Below are 24458 nucleotides of genomic sequence, written 5' to 3' on the forward strand. Positions count from 1 at the left end.
CCGGAGACGCAGGGCCTCTCGACTAAGGGTCCATGACCCCACCCCGCCTTGCTTGTTGTAGTACCACATGGCGGTGGTGTTGTCTGAACACCTGCACCAACTTCCCCTTGACAGAGCGAAGAAGTTCTTTCAATGCCAAGCGAATCACTCGGAGCTCCAACAAGTTTATGTGGAGCCCAGTCTCTGCCGGAGACCAGTGACCCCCTGATCTCCATCTCTCCCAAGTGGCCGCCCCATCCCAGAAGTGAGGCATCCGTCATGATTGTGAAATCCGGTTGGGGAAGGGAGAGAGGTCTGCCTTTGACCCAATCTCAGTTTGTTAACCACCACTGCAGATCCTTCGCAGTTCCTTCCGAAATCTGAACCACGTTGGTGAAATTTCCCTGATGCTGTGCCCATTGCAACTTCAAGTCCCACTGCAAAGCCCACATACGCCATCTTGCATGTCTTACGAATAGGATGTAGGCGGCCATGAGGCCCAACAGCCTCAGAGTCAACCTCACCGAAATCCAGGATAGAGGCTGAAATATCAGAATCATAACCTGAATATCCTGGACTCGCTGCTCGGGAGGATAAGCCTGAAACTGCACTATGTCCAGAACAGCTTAGATGAAAGGGAGTGTCTGAGAAGGAGACAGGTGTGACTTCGGCACGTTTATAGAGAACCCCAGCGAATGCAGGAGGTCCACTGTAGTCTGAAGGTGGGAGACAACTGCCTGGGGCGAGGACGCCTTCAACAGCCAGTCGTCGAGGTAGGGGTAGACTGAAACCCCTAACCTGCGCAGATGAGCTGCAACCACGCCATCACCTTTGTGAACACCCGAGGGGCACTGGTAAGGCCGAAGGGGAACACGGTAAACTGAAAGTGCTCGTGGCCTACCTTGAACCGCAGGTAACGCCTGTGGCCCGGCAGGATGGGAATGTGAAAACACGCATCCTGCAGGTCCAACGCCACCATCCAGTCTCCTTGGTCTAAGGCAGAGAAGACCTGAGCCAAAGTGAGCATTTTTAATTTCTCCTTTTTGAGCTGTAACTTCCTCTTGGAGCAGCTTTAAGTGATCCTCCGCCAGCCGTTCCTGACTAGAATAGTAGGAGGAAAAGAGAGGAAAGGGAGAGAATAGCCCTCCTGGACGATCTGCAAGACCCACTTGTCTGATGTTATAAATCTCCAGCGAGGGGAGATGGTGACAAATTCTTCCACCCACTGGAGTATTGTGGTCCTACATAATCGGCCTAGGAGTGCTTGGAGGCTGTGGCTGCTGGGGGCAGTGTGGTAGATGACTTCTGCCTTCCATTCCGAGGATGTAATGTACCACGTGCGGCTTGGGCAGTCTGTGCGGGACGGTGGCTAGGATAGGGCTGGAAACCCCTTCCATTGCCACGAAAGGGGCAAAAGGAAGACTGGCCACGAGGAGTGGAAGAGAGGCCCAAGGATCTGGTCGGAGCTCGAGAGTCCTTAAACCTGACCAGGGCCAAGTCTGCCTTTACCCCAAAAAGGCGGGTTCCATCAAAAGGCATGTCCCTCAAATTGGCCTGGACATCCCCCGAGAAGCCAGATGTGCGAAGCCAGGCATGGCACCTCAAGGCCACTGTCATTGAAATAGATCTGCCCAGCGAATCGTTTGTATCTAAACCACACCGTATGGTGAATTTTGCCGCACCTTTCCTGTCCTTGACAGCTTGGGAGAGCACAGACTGGGCCTCCTCCGGGACTTTTGGCAGCACCTGTGCAACCGTCTCCCATAGAGAGTAGGAGAAACAGCCCAATAAGCATGCGCTTTTCACCGACCGCAATGCCAGACTGGAGGAAGAAAACATCATCTTCCCAAATGAGTCCAGTCTCTTGGATAACCGAACCGGAGGGGCGGAAGGGAATGCGCCCTGGGAAGTAGAGGCCTGCCCCACCAAACCTTCTGGGGTGGGGTGTTGGCTGAGGAACTTTGGGTTGCCCGATGCTGGGCGATGGCGGCGTGCAATCGTCCTGTTCACAGGAGCCCCTGTGCTAGGCTTGGACCAAGTTCCTAGTAGGACGTCCGTAAGTGCATTATTAATGGGCAAAAGGGGTTCAGAGGTGGAAGCCCCAGGTTGAAGGACTTCGGTCAGGAGATTAATCGTGACCTGCACTGAAGGCAGTTGCAGGTCAAGGACCTCAGCTGCCCTCTCAAACACCATAGCATAGGACGCCCCCTCCTCCGTAGCCACTGTAGGTGGAGAGAGCATGCCAGAGTCTGGGGAAGTATCCAGACCACTGGCTTCCCCAAGTTCCCCATACCAGTCCATTGTGTCCTCACAGACATCCTGGTTCTCTAGAGGCTCTCCAGACTCCTTCCATTCCTCTCCTGAGCCTAGCAAGTCTACAAAGAGCTCAGCGACAACATAGAACCCCTGGGTTCTGTTGACGTCAGAATCTGCATCGTATGACGCCATTCCGGCTCCATGTTGTTGGGGATGAGGATGGGGCTTGCACCACCGACAGGCGACGTCGCTGGCACCAACTTCGGGTTCGGCACCAGGAAAGTCGCGTTGGCACGACCGGTGTCAAACCGGATCCGAGATTGGATCCCCGAGGCCCCACTGGCGCCTTGTCCGAAGCCGATGGCGTCAAACCCGATAGGGCCCCAACCGAACCCACGAGCCCGAGGGCTCACCGACGGGGTTGTTCCGCTCAAATACGCGGCTCCCGGAAATGGAGGGAAGCGCAAAGTCAACTCTGGCTCTGGCTCTTCAGAACCGTGCCTAGAGCGTCGGTGCTCCTTACCTCTTTCGATGAAGGACGCCAGTTGAGGTGAAGTCGAAATCCGCTTGGGCTTCTTCTTGTGCCTCTTCCCAGAGTGTCCAGATGACCTCGAATTGGAGGAAGAGGACTTAGGGCTCTGTGAGCGATCCCGCGACCTCTTCTTCCTCAAATAGGATCATGACCTCCTCGCAGTCTCACTAGATGGTGTCGACTGCCGGGCCGCGAGCAACTTCATCACCCACTCCCTCAAGGTCTTCAGAGCCATCGCCCGGCAGTCTGAACTCGACTTCGAATCGTGGTCGTGTTCAAGACACCACAGACATACACGGTGGGGATCGGTAACCGACATCATGCAGGAACAAGTCCCGCATGGTTTAAAACCTGTCTTCCTACCTGACATCCCTTGCATACGAAGTCGTCAAAAATGCCGACAAAAGTTGAGAAAAAAGCCTGCCTAAAAGCAGCAGAGGGGTAGCTCTTTCCAGATTGGTGCTTAACTGGCGTGGAAAGAAAAGAACTGACGTCCGCGTGCTGGGTTGGCGCCTATGTAGGTACCGCAACGTCATAACCAATGCTACCTACGCCATCACCGTCACGTGGAGCTGAATGGAGCCACCCGAAGTCACGCGCAAGGGGTATTGCTCAGTATTAGACTTGGGGGTCTCTAGTTGGCACAGGTATGCACTCGTGACAAATAGGGACCCTCTCCTCTAGTCAGGGTAAGGGGGCACACTCCTAAAATAACCCCTGCTCACCCCCTTGGTAGCTTGGCACGAGCAGACAGGCTTATCTCAGAGGCAGTGTGTAAAGCATTTGTGAACACATACAGTAACCAAGTGACAACACTACAAATGGACACCACACAGGTTTTATATCAAAAATAAGTATTCTTTATATAGATTTACCACAAGACCATTAAACGACAAAAACACACAATATTGTTACTTTAGATGGTAGAATTTTGCTTAGTTCTCTTAAGTTCTTAAATGCGACACTTTAAGTCAATGTAACTTTGAGATGCGTTGCGCTTCCACGACAAGCAATGTCGCAGCGATGGAAATGCGGCAAAGTTCTTGTGCAAAAGAAATAAAGACGTGAAGATCTTCCAGATGCGGCACGCTTCTCCGAGGTTGCGAGAAGACTCCACGTGTCAGCTGCAGCGGCGACACCCTTTACGTGATGCGACAACAGCGGCCTTGGCAGCGACACTCTTCTCCGACGTTTGCGAGATGCTTCCGCTCGATGCGATGTTGCAGCGGCGACACTCCTTTACGCGATGCGACGACAGCAGCTCCGAAGGCGGCACGCTTCTCCTTCTTGAGTCGCGCTTCCGGCTCCATGCGACACGCAGTCCCTCAGAAGGCCCAACAGCAGCACCAGGCACTTCCAAACAACTCTGGGGAGCTGGGGGGTGAAGTCTGTTGTTCCTGAGACTTCAGCAGGAGGCAAGCTCTTTTCCAAGCCCTTGGCGATCCTTCACAAGTTGAGCAAAAGTACACACACAGTTCCTTTCTCCTCTCTTAGGGAGTAAGGCAACCACTGTAAGCCAATCCCCCAGGTTCAGGGATAGTTTCCTCCTCAGCTTCTTCTGGTTCATCCCTCAGCAGAGGTTCTTCTTGTTTTCCCAAAGTGATCTAAATTCTTGGGATCAGGGTCCCAATATTTATACCCAGAAATCCGTTGAAGGCAGAGGGGCCTTTGCCCAGTCCAAACCAGTTCCTGAGCACTCTGTTTACCAGGCTTCTCCTTTCCTTTCGCAGTGCAGGGCAGAAACATTAGACGCCCCACAGGTGGTGGAGCTAGCATTGTGGAAGGCAGGCACAGCCCTATTCAGGTCCCAGGTGCAACTCCTCCCACCCATCTGGATGCAGATCTCTCTATTCACCACTGGGACACCTCACCCTGTCTCCTGGAATTTCCCAGCCCTGTCACTCAAACTCCAGACAAAGGAATACACACAGCCTAGCAGAGGCAGGTTTGAATGGTTAGACAAGAAAATGCCTACTTTCTAAAAGTTTTTTAACAAAAAACAAGGGGACCCTACTCATACAGAGCCTGGGTATTGATTATTGTACAGAAACAATGGCTCGTATGGCTTAATAACCAAATATGTAATACATAAAGCCCAATGGCAATAACAACAAAGGGTTAACGTGACGTCAGAAAGGAAAAATCACCACACACATTAGAACCTTGGTAAAAAACATAGTTCTTCATATTTACAATGAACAAGTCTTAACTAAAAACAATTTCACGGTATACATTCCAAACAAAATGACAGTTTCTTTAGACAATTCTAAGAAGTGTCCCAGTGAAAAAACAGTGACAAACCTAAACAACAAGATTTAAACAACACAGTGCAACATGTAAAGGTTTCAATTATTCATTATAAGGGCGACCAAAAAGTAAATTAATGAGATGCAGTTCAACAACACTTATTTATCATAAGTGTTGGATAGTGGTTCGCCTCATAAATCTCGTCAACGACGTTTCGACCCTATTTGCAATAGAGGGTCTCTTCAGGACAATTTAGTGTAGGGACACCTAGGAATTAAATGAAAATACCGTCAATATGCGATATTATTTAGAGAAGGAGATGTTATATCAAATTGGTATGGTTGGGCCTTTCTACCTGAATGATAACGATAATAACCAGCACGTCAAAAGAGTGTCACCGTGCTAAGAGTGAAACAAAATAACTCACAAAGTACCCGGCCGGGTGCTGTGGATGTAAAATATAGAAGGATTAATGTTCGCAGAACAACGGGTAAATGCACAAGTGTACTGGTGCATAACGTTGTCACTTACCCATGTGAGGGTTAAAGCAGGAGGAAACAATTCCACAATCGGTATTTCTCGCTCATATGCCCAATTCATGCATTTATGCGCAAGCGAAGAGGTGTAATAACGATGAGGCTGACAGATGTAGCCGTAATGTTTTCACCGCGAGTTCAATGTCGCTGGTGTCGGGAATTACTAAAATCAGAATAGAAGAAAAATAGAGACCTTAAAATAAGGTTTATCTATTCACCACCTCATTCAATACGTAAGTGTAGAGATAGTTTTCTTACCTCTCACGAAAACGATCTTTCGTCTGGCGCTAATACGGGCAAACAGCAAACAGTCCGCTTGGTACAATCACCCAGAGTGGTGAACTCCGATCGAACTTTAAACGTGGTTGGCTGTGTGCAAACCAATCATGTCCTTCCTTTCACGCGGGGGAGGTTGCTAGGTAACTCGTTACACACACAGTGTTGTTCCAACAACCCATGGCCAATAAATATATATAACAAAAGTTTTGCAAAGCTAATATATTGCAATACTTATAATATTATTTTCACAAGCTGAAAGTCCACTATTATAGAGTGAAAAACTATAGAGTGAAAAATTATAATGCAGGCATGCATGAACCTATGGAAACCAATCACGGCACTTCTAACACGTTACAACGGTTGCTACGCAACTAAGCGCGGCTCATTTCGAAGCCACCTCGATAATATGTTAGTCAATGGTGTACAATAAAGTTGTACGATGGAATTAACGTGGTTTAGACTTTCTGTGTAGTAGCGATATTCTGATAGCATGCATGTTGTAATACGAAACCTAATACTACAGCAGAGATAAACTCTTGATTCCGTGTAGTACATTCACATTAGGTGGTAAATGAGAGAATGCATGAACCTATGGAGACCAATCACGGCACTTCTAACACGTTGCAACGGTTTCTACGCAAATAAGCGCGTCTCATTACTAAGCCACCACGGTAATGTGTCAGTCAATGGTGTACAATAAAGTTGTACGGTGGAATTAACGTGATTAAAACTTTCTATGCAACAGCGATATTCTGATAGCATGCATATTACAATACCAAGCCTAATACTACAGCAAAAATAAGCTCTTGATTCCGTTGAAGTGCATTCACATTGAGTAGTGAATGAGAAAATGAACCGCGCTTAGTTGCGTAGCAACCGTTGTAACGTGTTAGAAGTGCCGTGATTGGTTTCCATAGGTTCATGCATGCCTGCATTATAATTTTTCACTCTATAGTTTTTCACTCTATAATAGTGGACTTTCAGCTTGTGAAAATAATATTATAAGTATTGCAATATATTAGCTTTGCGAAACATTTGTTATATATATTTATTGGCCATGAGTTGTTGGAACAACACTGTGTGTGTAACGAGTTACCTAGCAACCTCCCCCGCGTGAAAGGAAGGACATGATTGGTTTGCACACAGCCAACCACGTTTAAAGTTCGATCGGAGTTCACCACTCTGGGTGATTGTACCAAGCGGACTGTTTGCTGTTTGCCCGTAGTAGCGCCAGACGAAAGATCGTTTTCGTGAGAGGTAAGAAAACTATCTCTACACTTACGTATTGAATGAGGTGGTGAATAGATAAACCTTATTATAAGGTCTCTATTTTTCTTCTATTCTGATTTTAGTAATTCCCGGCACCAGCGACATTGAACTCGCGGTGAAAACATTATGGCTACATCTGTCAGCCTCATCGTTATTACACCTCTTCGCTTGCGCATAAATGCATGAATTGGGCATATGAGAGAGAAATCCGATTGTGGAATTGTTTCCTCCTGCTTTAACCCTCACATGGGTAAGTGACAACGTTATGCACCAGTACACTTGTGCATTTACCCGTTGTTCTGCGAACATTAATCCTTCTATATTTTACATCCGCAGCACCCGGCCGGGTACTTTGTGAGTTATTTTGTTTCACTCTTAGCACGGTGACACTCTTTTGACGTGCTGGTTATTATCGTTATCATTCAGGTAGAAAGGCCCAACCATACCAATTTGATATAACATCTCCTTCTCTAAATAATATCGCATATTGAAGGTATTTTCATTTAATTCCTAGGTGTCCCTACACTAAATTGTCCTGAAGAGACCCTCTATTGCAAATAGGGTCGAAACGTCGTTGATGAGATTTATGAGGCGAACCACTATCCAACACTTATGATAAATAAGTGTTGTTGAACTGCATCTCATTAATTTACTTTTTGGTCGCCCTTATAATGAATAATTGAAACCTTTACATGTTGCACTGTGTTGTTTAAATCTTGTTGTTTAGGTTTGTCACTGTTTTTTCACTGGGACACTTCTTAGAATTGTCTAAAGAAACTGTCATTTTGTTTGGAATGTATACCGTGAAATTGTTTTTAGTTAAGACTTTTTCATTGTAAATATAAAGAACTATGTTTTTTACCAAGGTTCTAATGTGTGTGGTGATTTTTCCTTTCCGACGTCACGTTAACCCTTTGTTGTTATTGCCATTGGGCTTTATGTATTACATATTTGGTTATTAAGCCATACAAGCCATTGTTTCTGTCCAATACTTTCTAAAAGTGGCATTTTCAAACACAGAATGTTACAATCAACTTTACTAAAAGATGTATTTTATCATCCTGAGTTCAGGCATACTAAATTCTCGTTTCAACCATGCTCTCCGAGTCAGTTAGGATTATAAAATGTAATAACCAAACTGCCCATTCTGGCCTATGGAGAACAGGTAGCTTTGCAATAGTGAAAAACGAAAATGGCTGTAATTCACTATTAGAACATGCCACACACACCAGGGCATGTCCTACCTTATCCTTACAATGCACCCTTCCCTTGGGCCTACCATAGGGGTGTCTGATATGAAGAAAAGGGAAGGTTTAGGGACTGGTAAGTGGGAGCACTTGCCCAGTCAGCATGACAGTACCAGACTGCACGCAGGCCCTGCAATGGCAGACCTTAGACACATGTTTACAGGCTGCTTCTGTGGGTGGCACAACCAGTGCTGCAAGCCCACCAGCAGTATTTGGATTACAAACCCTGGGCACTCCTGGTGCACTGTACTAGGGTCTGACAAGTAAACCAAACCAACCAATCATGGAATCACAAATCATACATTAATTTACAAAAGGGAGCACTTGCACTGTGGCACTGGACAGCAGTGGCACAGTGCCCTGAGCAACTAACACCAGCAAAAAATACATGAGGCACAGCGAAAAAATGGAAGGGAGACTCACGCCAATGTGCCAGGTCTAACACTCAGCAAAAGTTTCTGGATAAGGTAAGGAATCTGCAGCTAGAAGTCTCTATCACCTACGGCCATATCAAGAAACAGACACTTAGGTCATCACCTCAATGACATGATCAGCTGTCTGAATGGAGCTTGTGTGTTTTCTAAGCTGGATCTCTTCAAAGGTTACCACCAGCTAGAGCTCGACCCTCAGTTGCGATACATCACAACGTTTTCCAGTCCAGCTGGGACTATTCTGCTGCAAATGTTTAAGCTTTGGCGTGTCCTCAACTTCCAAAATATTTCAAGAAATGGTCAGTAAAGTAATACATCTTATTAAAAAAATGCCTTCTGCTTGGGAACACAACACAGTGTAGGGACTGGCCTTTCATCTTCCTTCTTAGGTGGAGAGCATGGGCTGCAGGTTCTTCATGTTGCATCCAGTGTCAAGAACAATAAATTTACACTGGGGGGGATGAGGACTTCAGACTAACTGACATGTCAGTCATATATATATATATATATAAAAGGTGTAAAAATCTACAGCCAGGCAGAGAAAACAGAATTTTGCTTAATGGATCACTCTCCAATGCAATGAAAACAAGCATTAGAAGAGCCAATAGGTCTTGCTGCTGTCCAACATGGCTAAACCAACATTGAGAACACCAACAGCTGCCCTTAAAAGCAATTTAGCCATGTTGTACAGTGGCATTGCTGCATAGGCGAGACCTGTTGATTTTTGTAGTTCTTGTTTATAGTCTTGTTTGAGAGATATGGTCTATGGGGCATATTTACGAGAATTGTGGCGCAGGGCAGCGCAGCTAGTTAACCTTGCTGTGCTGCCCTGTGTCACAGGGAAAGGGCAGTATTGTGCCATATTTATCCAATACAGCGCATTCCTGTCCTTCCCCCTTCATTGGCGCTGTTTTGGCAGCCTAGCGCCAACGCAAGCACCCTTGCACCATGGTGCAAGGGTGCTTGTGTTGTAGGTAGGATTGTTTTTGTGCAGGAAGACACACCTTCCTGCACAAAAACAATCCATAGAGACGTTTTGTTTTCCTCTTTCTATGGGTGCTGCATAATGCAGCCCATATAGAAAGAGAAAGAAACAAGGAGAAATAAACATTTCTCCACGTCACACCTCACCTGGGAAGGTGTAACTTTTTGGAGCTTTCCCAGGTTTACCAAGTTTGGTAAATGTGGGATTGCATGGAAAAATATGGGATTTGCATCAGAACACCCAAACCAACGCCCATGGAACGCCTCCCTTGCGCAGAGTAATGCAATGCAGTGATGTGCACTGCGTTGCATTACTTCATATTTTTGAAGCCATACAAAGTAACGCAAAGTGGCTTTGCGTGGCTTCATAAATATGACTTAAGGGGTTTGTGCGGTGCATGTACCACGTTGCCTGGTGCAAGCATGATGCAAAGCCCTCATAAATATGCCCCTCTGTATCTTCCAGACATAGCATTAAGGGACACATGTTGCGTCATTGTTAAAGATTTACTTAATCTCAAACCCCACACAGTATGAGCACTCCCATCAGCTGGGTGTAACTGGATCCTTTAGTTTCAAGGGCCGAAGTTTACTCTCCCAGGGATCTATATAAGGCTAGAAGGGATGCTCTGATGCACGTCCCTTTTCATCACCCGGTGTCCACCACAATTCTATGAGGGGCTTCACTGTTGGAGTGGTACCTGTTAAGAAATGGACTGAAAGGCATCAAGTGTCCATGCATCCAGGACTTGGAATGGAATTCCTGCAGTGCAAGTACACAGGATCTGCCGTTTCATGCCGAGCAGTGTTCTGCACCACAGCCAATATCCCTTGCTGGAAGCCGACCACGCTGAATGCACATCGAGCCTTCACCATCATAGCATGGTGGCCAGGGTGGTGTCAAGCTAAAAGTGCAGCATGGTGGCAAGGGATACAACTAGTTCATTCAGTGTACAAAGCTTTTCAAAGGTACTATATCAAAGATGTTGATCCTGGTCCTGTCTCTTAATGAGGGCTCAGCAAACACAAATAGTGTCTCAGACAGCTTGTCAGATCATATCGGGGCAAGCAACAGTGCGAGAGGGAAGCCTTTGAATCACGATCGAGTTGCACAAGCTGTGAACCTTTAAACAAAAAAAGTTACTTGCCTGTGACCCAAGTAACAGTTACATGTCTCTAGCACTAGTTATTCTGAGGGGGCACATGATGGGTCTTCTGCAGGGCACAGGCTTCATTAACCAGGAGCACAGATGGATGTGGAAATGAGGTCGGTATGGGATTGCCCGTTTCAGGAAGATGTCAAAATGCCTGTGGGAGCTAGATATACCAGATTTTAGGAACGGTGGGATATACAAGGAGGTTTGAAACACAATGGGTCCTGTAATAGAGAGCTTATCTCCTAGCCCAGGACACAACGGCATGTGGAAATGAGCCAGATAATCTATTGTCAAATTTAGGAGCATTATGAACGTGTGTGGACCAGCATTCATGGACAGGAACTTCTATGGGATGTGAAAGGGGTCCGATGAATGAGATCGGGAACACACTTGGAAAAGCTAATTATTATGATCGATAGCAACACAGAATGTGGAAATGAGCCGAATAATTGATTACCACGATCAGAAACTGCAAGGAGTAAATCTGTATTAGGAGCTCAACAGGTAATGAGAAGCAGCCATTTTACTTGGATTGGGAGGAAAATGGACACAAGAGAGGGGGCCTGACAAACTGGGTATATAGTAGGATTTACAAGAGGAGTGGATGCCCCAATTAGGATCCTTATGGCATGCTCAAGGAAGAGGGTTAGCTAAACTGGGAAGCGCTGTGTGATTTACAAGGGCAAATGATTACCTGGATCAGGAGTTCAATGAGACATGCCCGGGTATCAGATTACCTAGATTAGGAGTAATATGGAGCATGCAAAAACACAACATGATCTAAGTTAGTATGATGGGATGCGCAATGATACCAGATTATCTGGGTGGATAGCAAAATGAGACCTGCAAGATCACCACGTTACCTGGATCGGTAGCACGATGAGTGCCACACAGATCATGATGACCACGAGAAGCTGGGACGGCCAGATTTTGGGGGTTACGTCACCGAAGCCCACAGTGGAAAAGGTAACGATGCAGAAGTACAGCGAGTCAAAGAGGGTCAGGTTGTTTCCGGCCCTTTCCAGGTGTTGGATGCCACATATACTGCAGATGGAGAAACGTGGGAGTCAGCATCAAACAAGAATTATGGAACACAAAAGTGACCTTTATTCAAACTAATCAGTGTTTCTTTTTATTCTCATTAACGTGTCACAGATCAGACCTTACCAACATTCTTTCACAGTGGTTATAGAAGACATTGATCACATGCTGTCAGAGATGTCTGAATAAATCAGCACGTGCAGGCACAGGGTTCCTCAAATTTTTTCGACATTTGCCACCCAAAGAAGAATCTCAAGTGCCTAAAAGTGGATCCATACATCAAATATCCGGTAAAAATAAAAGGCACAAGGATATGCCATACAAACTACAACCACCCCCATCACAATGAATACGAAACCTCATTTCTTCACCAACCCGCTGGCCAACACCTCAAATTAGATAAAGAACATGGTTCTGAGTAGTCGCTCGACAAACTTCGAAATAGATTCTAGCATAACAGCTTGAAATTAATTATTCGCGGATAACTTGCAAATCCCATTATGGTCCATATTAATCATATTACAGTGACAATTTAAAAAACAATATTGATAATCACTTTGCACCCTCCCACTTTGAAGCTGTTTGACACCATATGGTGTATAAGCAAATGCCATACAAATAAACACAAATGCTAATAGAGAAACACCCTCATTTTGGCAGAGATCCCAATGTTTAAACAAAAAAGTGGAGGATTATCCGTAAGAAATTTCTTACACATTTACGGAAAATAATGGTTCGTGGGAGTGCGAGCATGGGCAAAAAACTAGTCATCTGTAATGAGACTACAGTACAGTAACTTGAACAAGGGCTCCTCATTCTAGAAGCTCAGGATCTCCATCATCAGGTATGTGGAAATTGCCTCAAAGCTCAGTGTAGCCTCTAGTTCAGTGGTTCTCAGACTGTGGTCCGGGAAGCACTATGGGTCCACTAAGCCTACTCAGGGGTCCGGGACTGCTTAGAAAATACACATTATTAACAGAATAATAAAGTGTATAGAAATGAAAAAGCAACATTTAAAGATTAACATTTTTGATTGTTCTCTAAATGTGAAGGAATTTGAAATTAGAGACTAAAAATTAAATTAGTATCCTCAGATTGATTGGTGGGAGAAGTACAAGTGCATCAAAAAAAATATAGTATGGACAATGAGTGCCAAAAATTGAATTTAGAAAAGCTCCAACCCTCTCATTAAAACTAAAATTCGGATTCTTTTTTTTATTTGTAAATTACATATTTAATCATGTAGGTGTTTTTTGATGAATGGTTATTTCTTTTTTTGTGCATTATTTTGCAGTTCAAATCATCGAAAAATGTTTATGCCCGTATCCCTGGTTTCAGTCATGACTCAGTGGGAGGTCATCGGATTCCAATAATGATTCAGTGGGGTTCCCTACAGTTTAGTAATGATTAAGTGGAGGTCCACAGAAGTTACGAGGTTAAGAACTGCTGCTCTAGTTGAAACGGTTCATTGGACATGCTGAATGTGGTGGGCATCAATGCAAGCATGCTGGTCACCCATATGGATGCCTTGCATATCTCCAAGCCAAAGGATGTGAACAGGTATCACAAGCATGAACAAATGTGGAAAAAAAGGTGAGGCAAGGAAATGTGGTTTACAGACTTTGAATGTAGGGACTGAGTTCGACTCACAGCCTTGGCGCGTTATCTAAATTGAGTGGTACTGGGCAAATCACTTAATCTCCCTGTGCCTAAAATGTATGTAGTTGTGTAATTCAGTGATGTAATAGTGTAAGGAGCTCTGTTGCTCCCAAGCTAGGCTAGGGCCGTATAAATAATGCATAATATGAGTTCGGGAATCTGATTAAATTCCTGTTGGAATGCCCACACAAAATCAGGCAAAATCCACTCTATCCTGTTTCATTAAACCAATAAATGAATCACTGACATGTACGATACAGGGTATCTGACAACAGAAAAACACACATATACATGCCGTGCACATTATTTTCTAAATCGTCCATTCCTTTGATTAACTTTATTGGTAATATTAAGAAACCGAACGGGCAAGGTGAGTGAGTTCTGGGCCTTGCTCAGTGACAGAAGTGAACATACAGTACTCACCAGGTGAACATGAGGCAGACCAACGTGCAAACGAGGATGAGGACTTGGTTGAACATGGCGGAGTGTGTCCGCTGGATTGCCCGGTGGAGATCATTCTGAGTTGAACAAAAAGAGGAGAGAGCGTCAAAAAAAGAGGAAGGTAAGCGCAATGAGAAGTAATTTAAAGAAAACGATTTAGTATGTCTCTGTGTGCGAAACGTCAGTGGATCAATGGAAGAAACACAAAGGTGGTATGGTGCGGAAGGTGTTTTCATCCCGGACGAGGCCCCATGTACTCTGTCATCTTCCTAGTTGGGCCTGTGAAAAGTACTGAAAGATGGAACAAATTATTTTCTCGGGCGAGCTTAACCAGAAACAATCTTTTCGAGCAATAGCAAAATGGAAGCCTGGCCAGATCTGATCATAGACGCATTTTCGATTCCTGCAGCTTCTTGAATTGTTTGTTGTAGGGGAAGAGTGCCATTACTCGCAGTGACATCAGCCAACGGCTGAAGTGGGCTAGCCTTTTCCTAAGGCTGTATGAAGTAGTGGGCAGAATTAAAATGTGAATGACACAACAGAACATTAATGGATGAATGTGCCTGGCAAAAAGCCTCTCCTTAGAAGTATTATGCATATATTTTTAGTAAAATCAAAAGGCCTTGGCTAATGGCAGACCTAAAAACAGTGCACACCGTCTTCCCTTAATTTTGTAGTGAGTCAGCTTCCTTTAATGTGTGGTAAGTGTATTTTATTAACATAGTGGTAATTGAGCTTTTCCCAGAATTAACCACAACGAATAGTCCTCTGAAGTAAAAGGGGGCAGGGAAGGAAGGTATCCATCCAGTGGCTGAGTTGCAGGGTGTGTAGACAAGAAACCGGGGTTCAAGTACCAGCTTCCCCGCTTGACCCAATTGTGTGTTCCTAGGGAGTGACTTCATTTCACTGTAGCTCCTTCTCCTGGGGCGTCACATTTGAAGTCATTCAGCTCAGGATGTGTGCTATACTATAAGCAGTTTAATTGCCTATAATGTTGCATCTTTCATGACAATATGGTCTGTGCAATGGGGCACATGACAGCCTTATATCATCGTCTGGGCAGGGGTGGAATCATGAATGTTTCCACGATTATAAACTGCTACTTATGATAAATGTCACTTGATTCGTTGATACAATTTAAAGTACTAAAGTGAAAAACGTCCTTATGTTAAAGAAATACACTTGTTTAAATTTTGAAGAGTGTTAGTTCTACTTGCACATGATGTTTTTGCGTGATTTACATGCCAAGTAAATTGATGGCTTCGCTGGAGCTTTGGCTCTAAGAGTCAAGCAAGATCTTTGGCTCGGCTCGCCCTATTAACTTGCTGGTTGACCCATCTTTAGGCACTAAGGTAGGCCACGCTGATCCAGCCCTTCCACTTCTGCCACCCTTGCAAACGCCAAGATACAGGACATCCAGAAAACCACAGTGACCAACCCTTCAAGCACACTCAGAGCCTCCGTAGTCACGGGGAAACTTCTCAATGAGAAACTGCAGTGCGGAGACTCCGATACGAGGGCAGAGGCTCTTGTTAATCAGCCCCTATAAGAGAAACCCATTAAAAGTGCTGATTTTTAGCGACGCTCCATCATCATCAAAGAAGGGTACATAAGACTTTTTGTGTCATGTGCTGTGGCACCTAAGTGAGGTTCTCGGAAGTGAACACATGGATCTTATCGCAGACATACCAACTTCTGAAAAGTTTCATTGTGCAGGGTGTGGAGTTTTGGAGAGGCGGGTCTTTGTGCTAATCACAGCATAAGGCACTTCTACTCACCCCCCCCATACTAAAACACCGTGCTTCAGAGGCTACTGCCGAAGTCCTGGGGAGGTTTCACACCCAGGAATGGTGATCGTCTATGCAGAGCTTACTTCCATGAGCTGGAAGCGCACCCTATGCAAGTGTTTCTAGCTCACTTTTTGTTTCACTAAGTGATATCAGCTCTTCACCAGGGAAGGAAAGCAATACTGTGTGAAACACAGTGGCATTGTGTGAGTTGGAAAGTCTGTCAATGAGAGGGAAGCGTGCCTGGCTCCAGGAAATGCTGCCCTAAGATCTGAATAAGTAAGAATACTGCCCCTATAAAGTAAAAGGATGATCAAAGTGCATTTACAAGCACGCCTCCAGGCACTCATGCACAGACTCCCTTGGTCTTCCTTGCCTATAGCGTATGAAAGAATTTACTCCTTTAAATGAATGTTGTTCTCCAATAAATGTTGTATTATTCATATATATTGACCAAAGCAATGTTTCTTTTAGTAGAAAGGGAGGCAAGGGAGATGGTCTCCTTCTAAGCTTTACTGTGATTGTGATACAACTGAATGTAAATCTTTTGAGGTTGGACAATTTACAATGTACAGTTGTTGGAGGTACCAGCAGAGATGCTGCCTTGCCTCTTTCAAGCTTGGATGAAAGGTGTTATTGGTGGGTTGCTACAAAGAAAGGGAGGAGATGAATGTTAGGTGGTAAGGAAGGAACGTAGACTGGAATCTGACACTTTCTCTAGGGTTACGGTGACTGTGGTACCATGGTCACAGAAGTGAGAAAACAAATCTTCCAAGTAGCCCAGGCTGTTAGAAGTTTGTGTCAGGCCTGAGTCGCCAACATCTAAGTGCTGAAAAAACATAGAATCCTCCATATAAAGTGAAAACACAGCAGCTTCAGCATCTGGCATTTTCTAGTTGTATGGCTGTGTTTCGCTGTCTCTTCAGGACTAACGAGCACTCGCAAGAGCCTATGAGACCTATTGGCTTTGCCAGTATTTTTTAGCACTGATAAACAGCATCGCCGCTGCTGTGCAGCATGGCCCAAAATACTGTAGGTTCATGGCCTTTTTTTTCTTTTTATTTAGAGATCCGAGATAGATCTGTAAATTTTTAAAAAAGAAGTGCAAAAGTGCTTTTCCTAACAGAGTAAAAGTGCTTTAAAAAATTAAAATGGATGAGGGGGTGCGATTGTGGATTGGGAAAGAGTTGGGGGTGAAGCAACACAGTGGGCGGGGAGATGCAACAGGAAACATCCTTTACATCGCATTGGATACATACCATGCCATTACAACGCGGTCGTTACAACGACCGAGTTGTTACATCGCAAACCATTACAACGCAAGTCATTACAACGACTTGCTGTAGGGATCAAAAGGTGTTGGATACTGTTGAACAGACTGGAGCTGGAATAGTAAATTATACTATTCCAAGATCCAGCGTCCCTACAGCAAGTCGTTGTAACAACTTGCATTGTAATGGTATGCGATGTAACCGCGCGGTCGTTGTAACAACCATGTTGTAATGGCATGCGATGTATCGCATGCGTTGTAACGTCCCGTATTCGATACAACACATGAGAGAAAACACTGGGGTTCAGGGAGTAACACACCAGCGAAAGAGAGTAACCTAGATTTCAGCTGAGGGAGGGAAGCACACAGGCAAGAGAGAGAGCAACATGAGTGCAGACAGGGAAGCACATGGGTAACAGAGAGCAACATGGAGGGGGGAGAAAAGCGCATGAGGGAGACAGCTGGAAAACACAAGCACTCTCATGAAGTGCTGAAACAAAAAGAAAAAGAAAAAAAGAGGTAGCCTCAAAGTGAGCAGAGAAAACAGAAACCAACCAAAGATGTGGTAAAGAGGCTATGTTCCATGGGAGGGACAAACACAAGAGGAAGAGGCTGAAACAAGGAAAGCTATTCAATAGAAAGCAGGCCAATAAGAGTGACAGACTGTAAAGCCAAATCATGGTAAGCATTATTTTATCAGTGGTTTTGTTTAGAATAGTATGTTTTAACAGACATTTGCGCCTAACTACAACACCCCTTTAACCTTTGTTTTTTTCATTCAATTTCAAAGTTGTTTTCTGATGTAACGTAACATTTTATTACAATTACTTACTATAACCTCACTTAAACCTTTCTTCAAATATATAAATATATACACACACACACGTGTGCATGTATGTATCTATATATGTGTGTGCATGTATATATTTATACATATAGGTATATACACATATATATCCATGTTCGCTTAAAATGCTATAATGATCTGACATTATTGATTAATATAAATCTATATATGCATATACACATATATACACAAAATCTAACATTTTAAGAAAGCAACACAGATTTGAAGTGAAAAGTAAAAAAAGTAAAAAATTAATATGCATTGTGTCTGTTTTTCTGTTCTGCCTCTTGACAAAGTTTAGGCTGCTCGTTACTTTGTGGTCCTAGCATGTCAGCTGTTTTTAACCAGGCACCAAGGCCTATGCATTAAAAAGTTTTGGCGGTCATTTGGATACATATTTAATATCCTTTCTGGGTCATTTTTTGACTTAGTGAAGAGTGAATTCTCAATTTTTTTGACGACCTTATACGTATTAGTGTATAAGCTACTGCAATCGTTCACAAAGCTACACTCCATAGTATACCTACGAAAAGTGACTTTTTCCTGCAAGCATAGGAGGGTGCCAATGATGACAGGTGAAGCCGGTCGGTACCACCACCTGAGTAAATAACGCCCAATACAATGGCACAGGCCCTTGTAGAAGTTTTCAGAGGATACATATAGTATAACTTTGATATTTTGATAGAAGAGCAGGGTTCTTCTTGTTGTGAATTGACATTGAGTGAAGCCCACCCCATTGGTCTCAATTTTACTTCTATGGCACCTCGTTGTTAGTGGGTATCGTGGACCCCAGATGTCATTTAGGATATTGGGGATCAGCGGATCCCAAAAGGGGTGCTGCAGATTCTATGGCTAGGTCGTTTTTAAAAATGTTTTTCAAGCCTCCTTGAGGGTCCTTCTTCTACGACTTAAGTGTCTGAGTGTGCCTACCCTAACCCATTATATGGCATTTTAACTATTTTCCATGGCATGAGGACTGTGTACAGCATCCTAAAATGGCTGCTACAATTGACATTTTTCTCCTGAGACAGCCAGTTAGATCACTCAGATCCCGCCATTCCTACTTTGAAGGAGCAGATCCAAAAGATAAGTTTCACTTGTTCAAGTAGATTCCTTTTTTTTTTTAAATATCTGAACTTGTGGAGGATTTACAAGCCCCACTTATACAAAATATTAACGCTTTAAAGTCCACTAAGCAACTTTTTATAACTCTTAGATCTCAAAAACTACTGAATTGATTTACACCAAAAGAGCATTTTCTAACTAAAGTGTTACATCCATGCTAAGTTTGGTGTAAATTCTTTCAGCGCATTGTGCTGTAGGTGCAAGCAAAAATTCCCATAGGAGTTAAAATGGGAAAAAACAAATGTCATCCTCCTCCCTTGAACGTTTTTCACCCTCATGGATCTGGACTAATATTGGCATGAAGGTCCTTAGCTGACTACGCCAAGTGATTGCCACATTTTGTGTAAATTCATCCCCAGAGTCAAACGTTATAGGCTAATCAAAGAATGCCTTTTCACTCAAATGTGTGCCTGAAACATAACTACACTCAAAAAGCGTGCTTTTGTTAGTCTGATATAATTCAATTCTGTGCGTCCAGAAAAAAAAGCCAAATGGTGCGTAGTTCAACCAAAAATACATATTCACTGAAAAAAAGTTACAGTGACTTATGAATCTGACTTAAATGCATCAAACCTTTGAAATTTGCCAGTTTTGGATAGCAACACATACAATACATGCCCTAGCTTTGGTGACACTATGGCGCCATATTATTCTCTTGATCAGTCTTTTGTTTGTTTCTGTTAATTTGCCAAATTTACGTTTGGAGCATGGCAGGTGGTGCAAGTTGCAGTGCTTTAAATGGGCCGGTACTCACCGGTACTGAGTACCGGCACTTCTTAGATTTATCACTCGGAGTACCGGCACTTCTCTACTGCCGAGAAGAGTACCGGTACTCATGAAACGCTGGCGGCCTTTTTTTTTATTATTAAGGCACTTATATAGACCTGCGCCGAGCCCAGCTGAACAATTCAGCGTGGGCTCATTTGCATACCATATCGGTGTTCACAGACATCGAGGCAGCCCAGTGATAGCGTAATTAAGAAAGCCATGGGAGGTAACCAGGTTCAAATGGCTGTAAAGTGTACGGATTCTTTTGTTAAGTGTCTGCTTATGTTTGCTTGCCTGTGATTGTTGAGAAAAATGAGAGAAAGGGGGGGGGGGAGAGACAATAGAGACACTCTTGGAAGTTATATTAGCGGAAATGTGTGGAATGTTTGTCGGTGCATGTCTGCTTGTTTCTTTCTGTGTCACTCGAGAACAGCAAAAATGTATATTGCACATTATACAAAGCAACGAAAAGTTGAAATATCGCCGCCTTTGGGTTTCGTGTTTTTTGTTATAAGTAAACAAACCTGCTTTGTTCATTGAAAGACATTTCCCATGTGTTTTGGTATGTGCTGCAAGTAGTATCTAAGTCAATAAGTATCGGCATGTCTTGCCCTAAGCCCCGCCCCCAAGCCCCGCCCACTCGCCACATTTAAATGACTGCCTGCACTATTTTGCCCCCATTTAAAGCACTGGCAAGTTGTGATGTGAGTTGCTAACCATAACTGGTGAATTACAGTGGTTTGACCATTTTAAGCCAGAACCATATCTATCTTTAATTTATTTCAGTGAATGTCATTGTTTTATTATGATTTACTTAATCTTCAACCCCCACGCTCATGACGTTTGGCTGTGTACAGCAGAGCCTGTTGCCAGGCCCTGCTCCAAACCTGCCATAGCCGCTCAACCCACACTGTGCACGCCCTTTCGTTGTCCGCAGCAGTAACTAGCTGCTTGGCCAGGCAATGTGCCCAACCTGCCATTGCTGCCTAACCCCCACTGCGTGTGGTCTGCCACGTACCCATTCTTTGCTGTGAACACCCTTCGATCAGGCCCTGTGCCCATCCTCCTTCAGCTTTGCAAAGTGTGAGTTGGTTTCAGGGCTTGTCTGACCTTGCTTGCACTTGGTTCAATTTGCTAGCTTCTATTTTTCATGCAAATTAATTGAACAATGCCACAGTGATTGGTGAATGAAACTCTAATTGCCCTCCCATTTATCTTGATCTCTACCTGAGGCACCTGCTCATTACATGACATACCATTATAGCCAATGGGGTAACCCAAAATAGTCCCGGGACCTGGGTGTAAATGTTACAAAAAACAATGGTCCTAGACCAATCAATTAGAAATTTGTAAATTCAAGGTGATGATCATTAAACCTATTAAAAGCTCGCAACTTGTCAGCTCACAAACGTATATCAATCGTAAATTTCTTCACCAGAAACATGAAGTGCAGCACAACAATCATTATTATTTACCATGTATTTATTAGAAAAATTAAGGACTGAGGTTAAACAAACCTCCGAGGGTCATAAAGGAAAGATGAATTTGAAGGGACGAGTGTAAAGGGGTGCTAAAAAAAATAAGGAAAGAGTCAAGAGGACATGAAGTTTGTCAAACAGAGGATGAGGAGCATGTATTTACATAAATGTACAGAAACTGATATTCGATATACAGTTCAATGCAACCTGGCCATATTAAAAAGCAGTAATTTGTAAATTATATTTTTTTCAACCAAAATAAATTGTTCTTTGACAGGGACAAGGGTAGTGGGAAAGATGGTTTAGGTACGTGAAGGGGATAGCGTCGACGTTTCGATCCGCCTATCGGTCGGAGAGGGGAATTAATGACTCGGCCATGCGGATCTTCCTCAGGACAGGGAAGAGGTGAAGTGACCCTTGTAAAATAATTCCACACTGAATGGGTCCAGTAATAGTGACAACAGTACCCAGAAAGATAACCCAAACTCTTCTAGGGATTGAAGATGGTGGCGCTAGTACAATTCAACCATTGTGGTATCATGCGGCCCGCAATTCGGGACACGCGGTTAACTTCGGCAATCCGAAGGTTAATTACGGCAAACCGACACAGCGAATTCAATCTGGTCGTCATGGGATATAACTTCTGACTTCTTTGCTTCTGACTTCTTTAGTCCAACGCGGTGAAATTTGCCAGTTTTGGATAGCAACACATACAATACATGCCATAGCTTGGGTGACACACTATGGCGCCATATTATTCTCTTGATCAGTCTTTTGTTTGTTTCTGTTAATTTGCCAAATTTACGTTTGGAGCATGGCAGGTGGTGCAAGTTGTGATGTGAGTTGCTAATCATAACTGGTGAATGACAGTGGTTTGACAAATTTAAGCCAGAACCATATCTATCTTTAATTTCTTTCAGTGAATGTCATTGTTGTATTATGATTTACTTAATTTTGAACCCCCACGCTCATGCCGTTTGTCTGTGTACAGCAGAGCCTGTTGCCAGGCCCTGCTCCAAACCTGCCGCAGCCACTCAACCCACACTGTGCACGCCATTTTGTTGTCCGCAGCAGTAACTAACTGCTTGGCCAGGCAATGTGCCCAACCTGCCATTGCTGCCTAACCCCCACTGCGTGTGGTCTGCCACGTACCCATTCTTTGCTGTGAACACCCTTCGATCAGGCCCTGTGCCCATCCTCCTTCAGCTTTGCAAAGTGTGAGTTGGTTTCAGGGCTTGTCTGACCTTGCTTGCACTTGGTTCAATTTGCTAGCTTCTATTTTTCATGCAAATTAATTGAACAATGCCACAGTGATTGGTGAATGAAACTCTAATTGCCCTCCCATTTATCTTCATCTCTACCTGAGGCATCTGCTCATTACATGACATACCATTATAGCCAATGGGGTAACCCAAAATAGTCCAGGGACCTGGGTGTAAATGTTACAAAAAACAATGGTCCTAGACCAATCAATTAGAAATTTGTAAATTCAATGTGAGGATCATTAAACCTATTAAAAGCTCGCAACTTGTCAGCTCACAAACGTATATCAATCGTAAATTTCTTCACCAGAAACATGAAGTGCAGCACAACAATAATTATTATTTACCATGTATTTATTAGAAAAATTAAGGACTGAGGTTAAACAAACCTCCGAGGGTCATAAAGGAAAGATGAATTGAAGGAACGAGTGTAAAGGGGTGCTCAAAAAAATAAGGAAAGAGTCAAGAGGACTTTAAGTTTGTCAAACAGAGGATGAGGAGCATGTATTTACATAAATGTACAGAAACTGATATTCGATATACAGTTCAATGCAACCTGGCCATATTAAAAAGCAGTAATTTGTAAATTATATTTTTGAAAACCAAAATAAATTGTTCTTTGACAGGGACAAGGGTAGTGGGAAAGATGGTCCAGGTGTGTGAAGGGGATAGCGTCAACGTTTCGATCCGACTATCAGCCGGAGAGGGGAATTAATGCCTCGGCCATGCGGATCTTCCTCAGGACAGGGAAGGGGTGAAGTGACCCTTGTAAAATAATTCCACACTGAATGGGTCCAGTAATAGTGACAACAGTACCCGGAAAGATAACCCAAACTCTTCTAGGGATTGAAGATGGTGGCGCTAGTACAATCCAACCATTGTGGTATCGTACGGCCTGCAATTCGAAACACGCGGTTAACTTCGGCAATCCGATGGTTAATTACGGCAAACCGACACAGCTAATTCAATCTGGTCGTGATGGGATATAACTTCTGACTTCTTTGCTTCTGGCTTCTTTACTCCAACACGGTGGTAGCCACCACGTTGGAGTAGAGAAGTCAGAAGTTATATCCCATCACGACCAGATTGAATTAGCTGTGTCGGTTTGCCATAATTAACCGTCGGATTGCCGAAGTTAACCGTGTGTCCTGAATTGAGGGCCGTACGATATCACAATGGTTGGATTGTACTAGCGCCACCATCTTCAATCCCTAGAAGAGTTTGGGTTATCTTTCCGGGTACTGTTGTCACTATTACGGGACCCATTCATTGTGGAATTATTTTACAAGGGTCACTTCACCCCTACCCTGTCCTGAGGAAGATCGGAATGGCCGAGACATTCATTTCCCTCTCCAGCCGATAGTTGGATCGAAACGTCGACGCTATCCCCTTCACGCACTTGGACCATCGTTCCCACTACCTTTGTCCCTGTCAAAGAACAATTTATTTCGTTTTTCAAAAATATAATTTACAAATGACTGCTTTTTCATATGGCCAGGTTGCATTGAACTGTATACTGAATATCAGTTTCTGTACATTTATGTAAATACATGCTCCTCATCCTCTGTTTGACAAAGTTAAAGTCCTCTTGACTCTTTCCTTATTTTTTTGAGCACCCCTTTACACTCGTTCCTTCAATTCATCTTTCCTTTATGCCCCTCGGAGGTTTGTTTAACCTCAGTCCTTAATTTTTCTAATAAATATATGGTAAATAATAATTATTGTTGTGCTGCACTTCATGTTTCCGGTAAAGAAATTTACGATTGATATACGTTTGTAAGCTGACAAGTTGCGAGCTCTTAATAGGTTTAATGATCATCACCTTGAATATACAAATTTCTAATTGATTTGTCTAGAACAATT

General features: G+C 43.8%; 1 protein-coding gene across 1 annotated transcript in view; it reads right to left on the reverse strand.

The window, feature by feature from the left end:
- Window positions 1-24458, reverse strand: part of LOC146833056 (potassium channel subfamily T member 2-like) — a 783113-nt gene that overhangs the window by 567271 nt on the left and 191384 nt on the right. Inside the window, exons 9-10 of the mRNA XM_085599884.1 lie at window positions 14041-14135; window positions 11781-11961 (exon numbers count right to left, since the gene is read on the reverse strand). Coding sequence (XP_085456010.1) covers window positions 11781-11961; window positions 14041-14135 — 276 coding nt within the window. The remainder of the gene's footprint in view (window positions 1-11780; window positions 11962-14040; window positions 14136-24458) is intronic.

Source organism: Triturus cristatus, chromosome 4_2 (genome assembly GCF_964204655.1).
Source record: "Triturus cristatus chromosome 4_2, aTriCri1.1, whole genome shotgun sequence".
NCBI classification, from domain to species: Eukaryota; Metazoa; Chordata; class Amphibia; order Caudata; family Salamandridae; genus Triturus; species Triturus cristatus.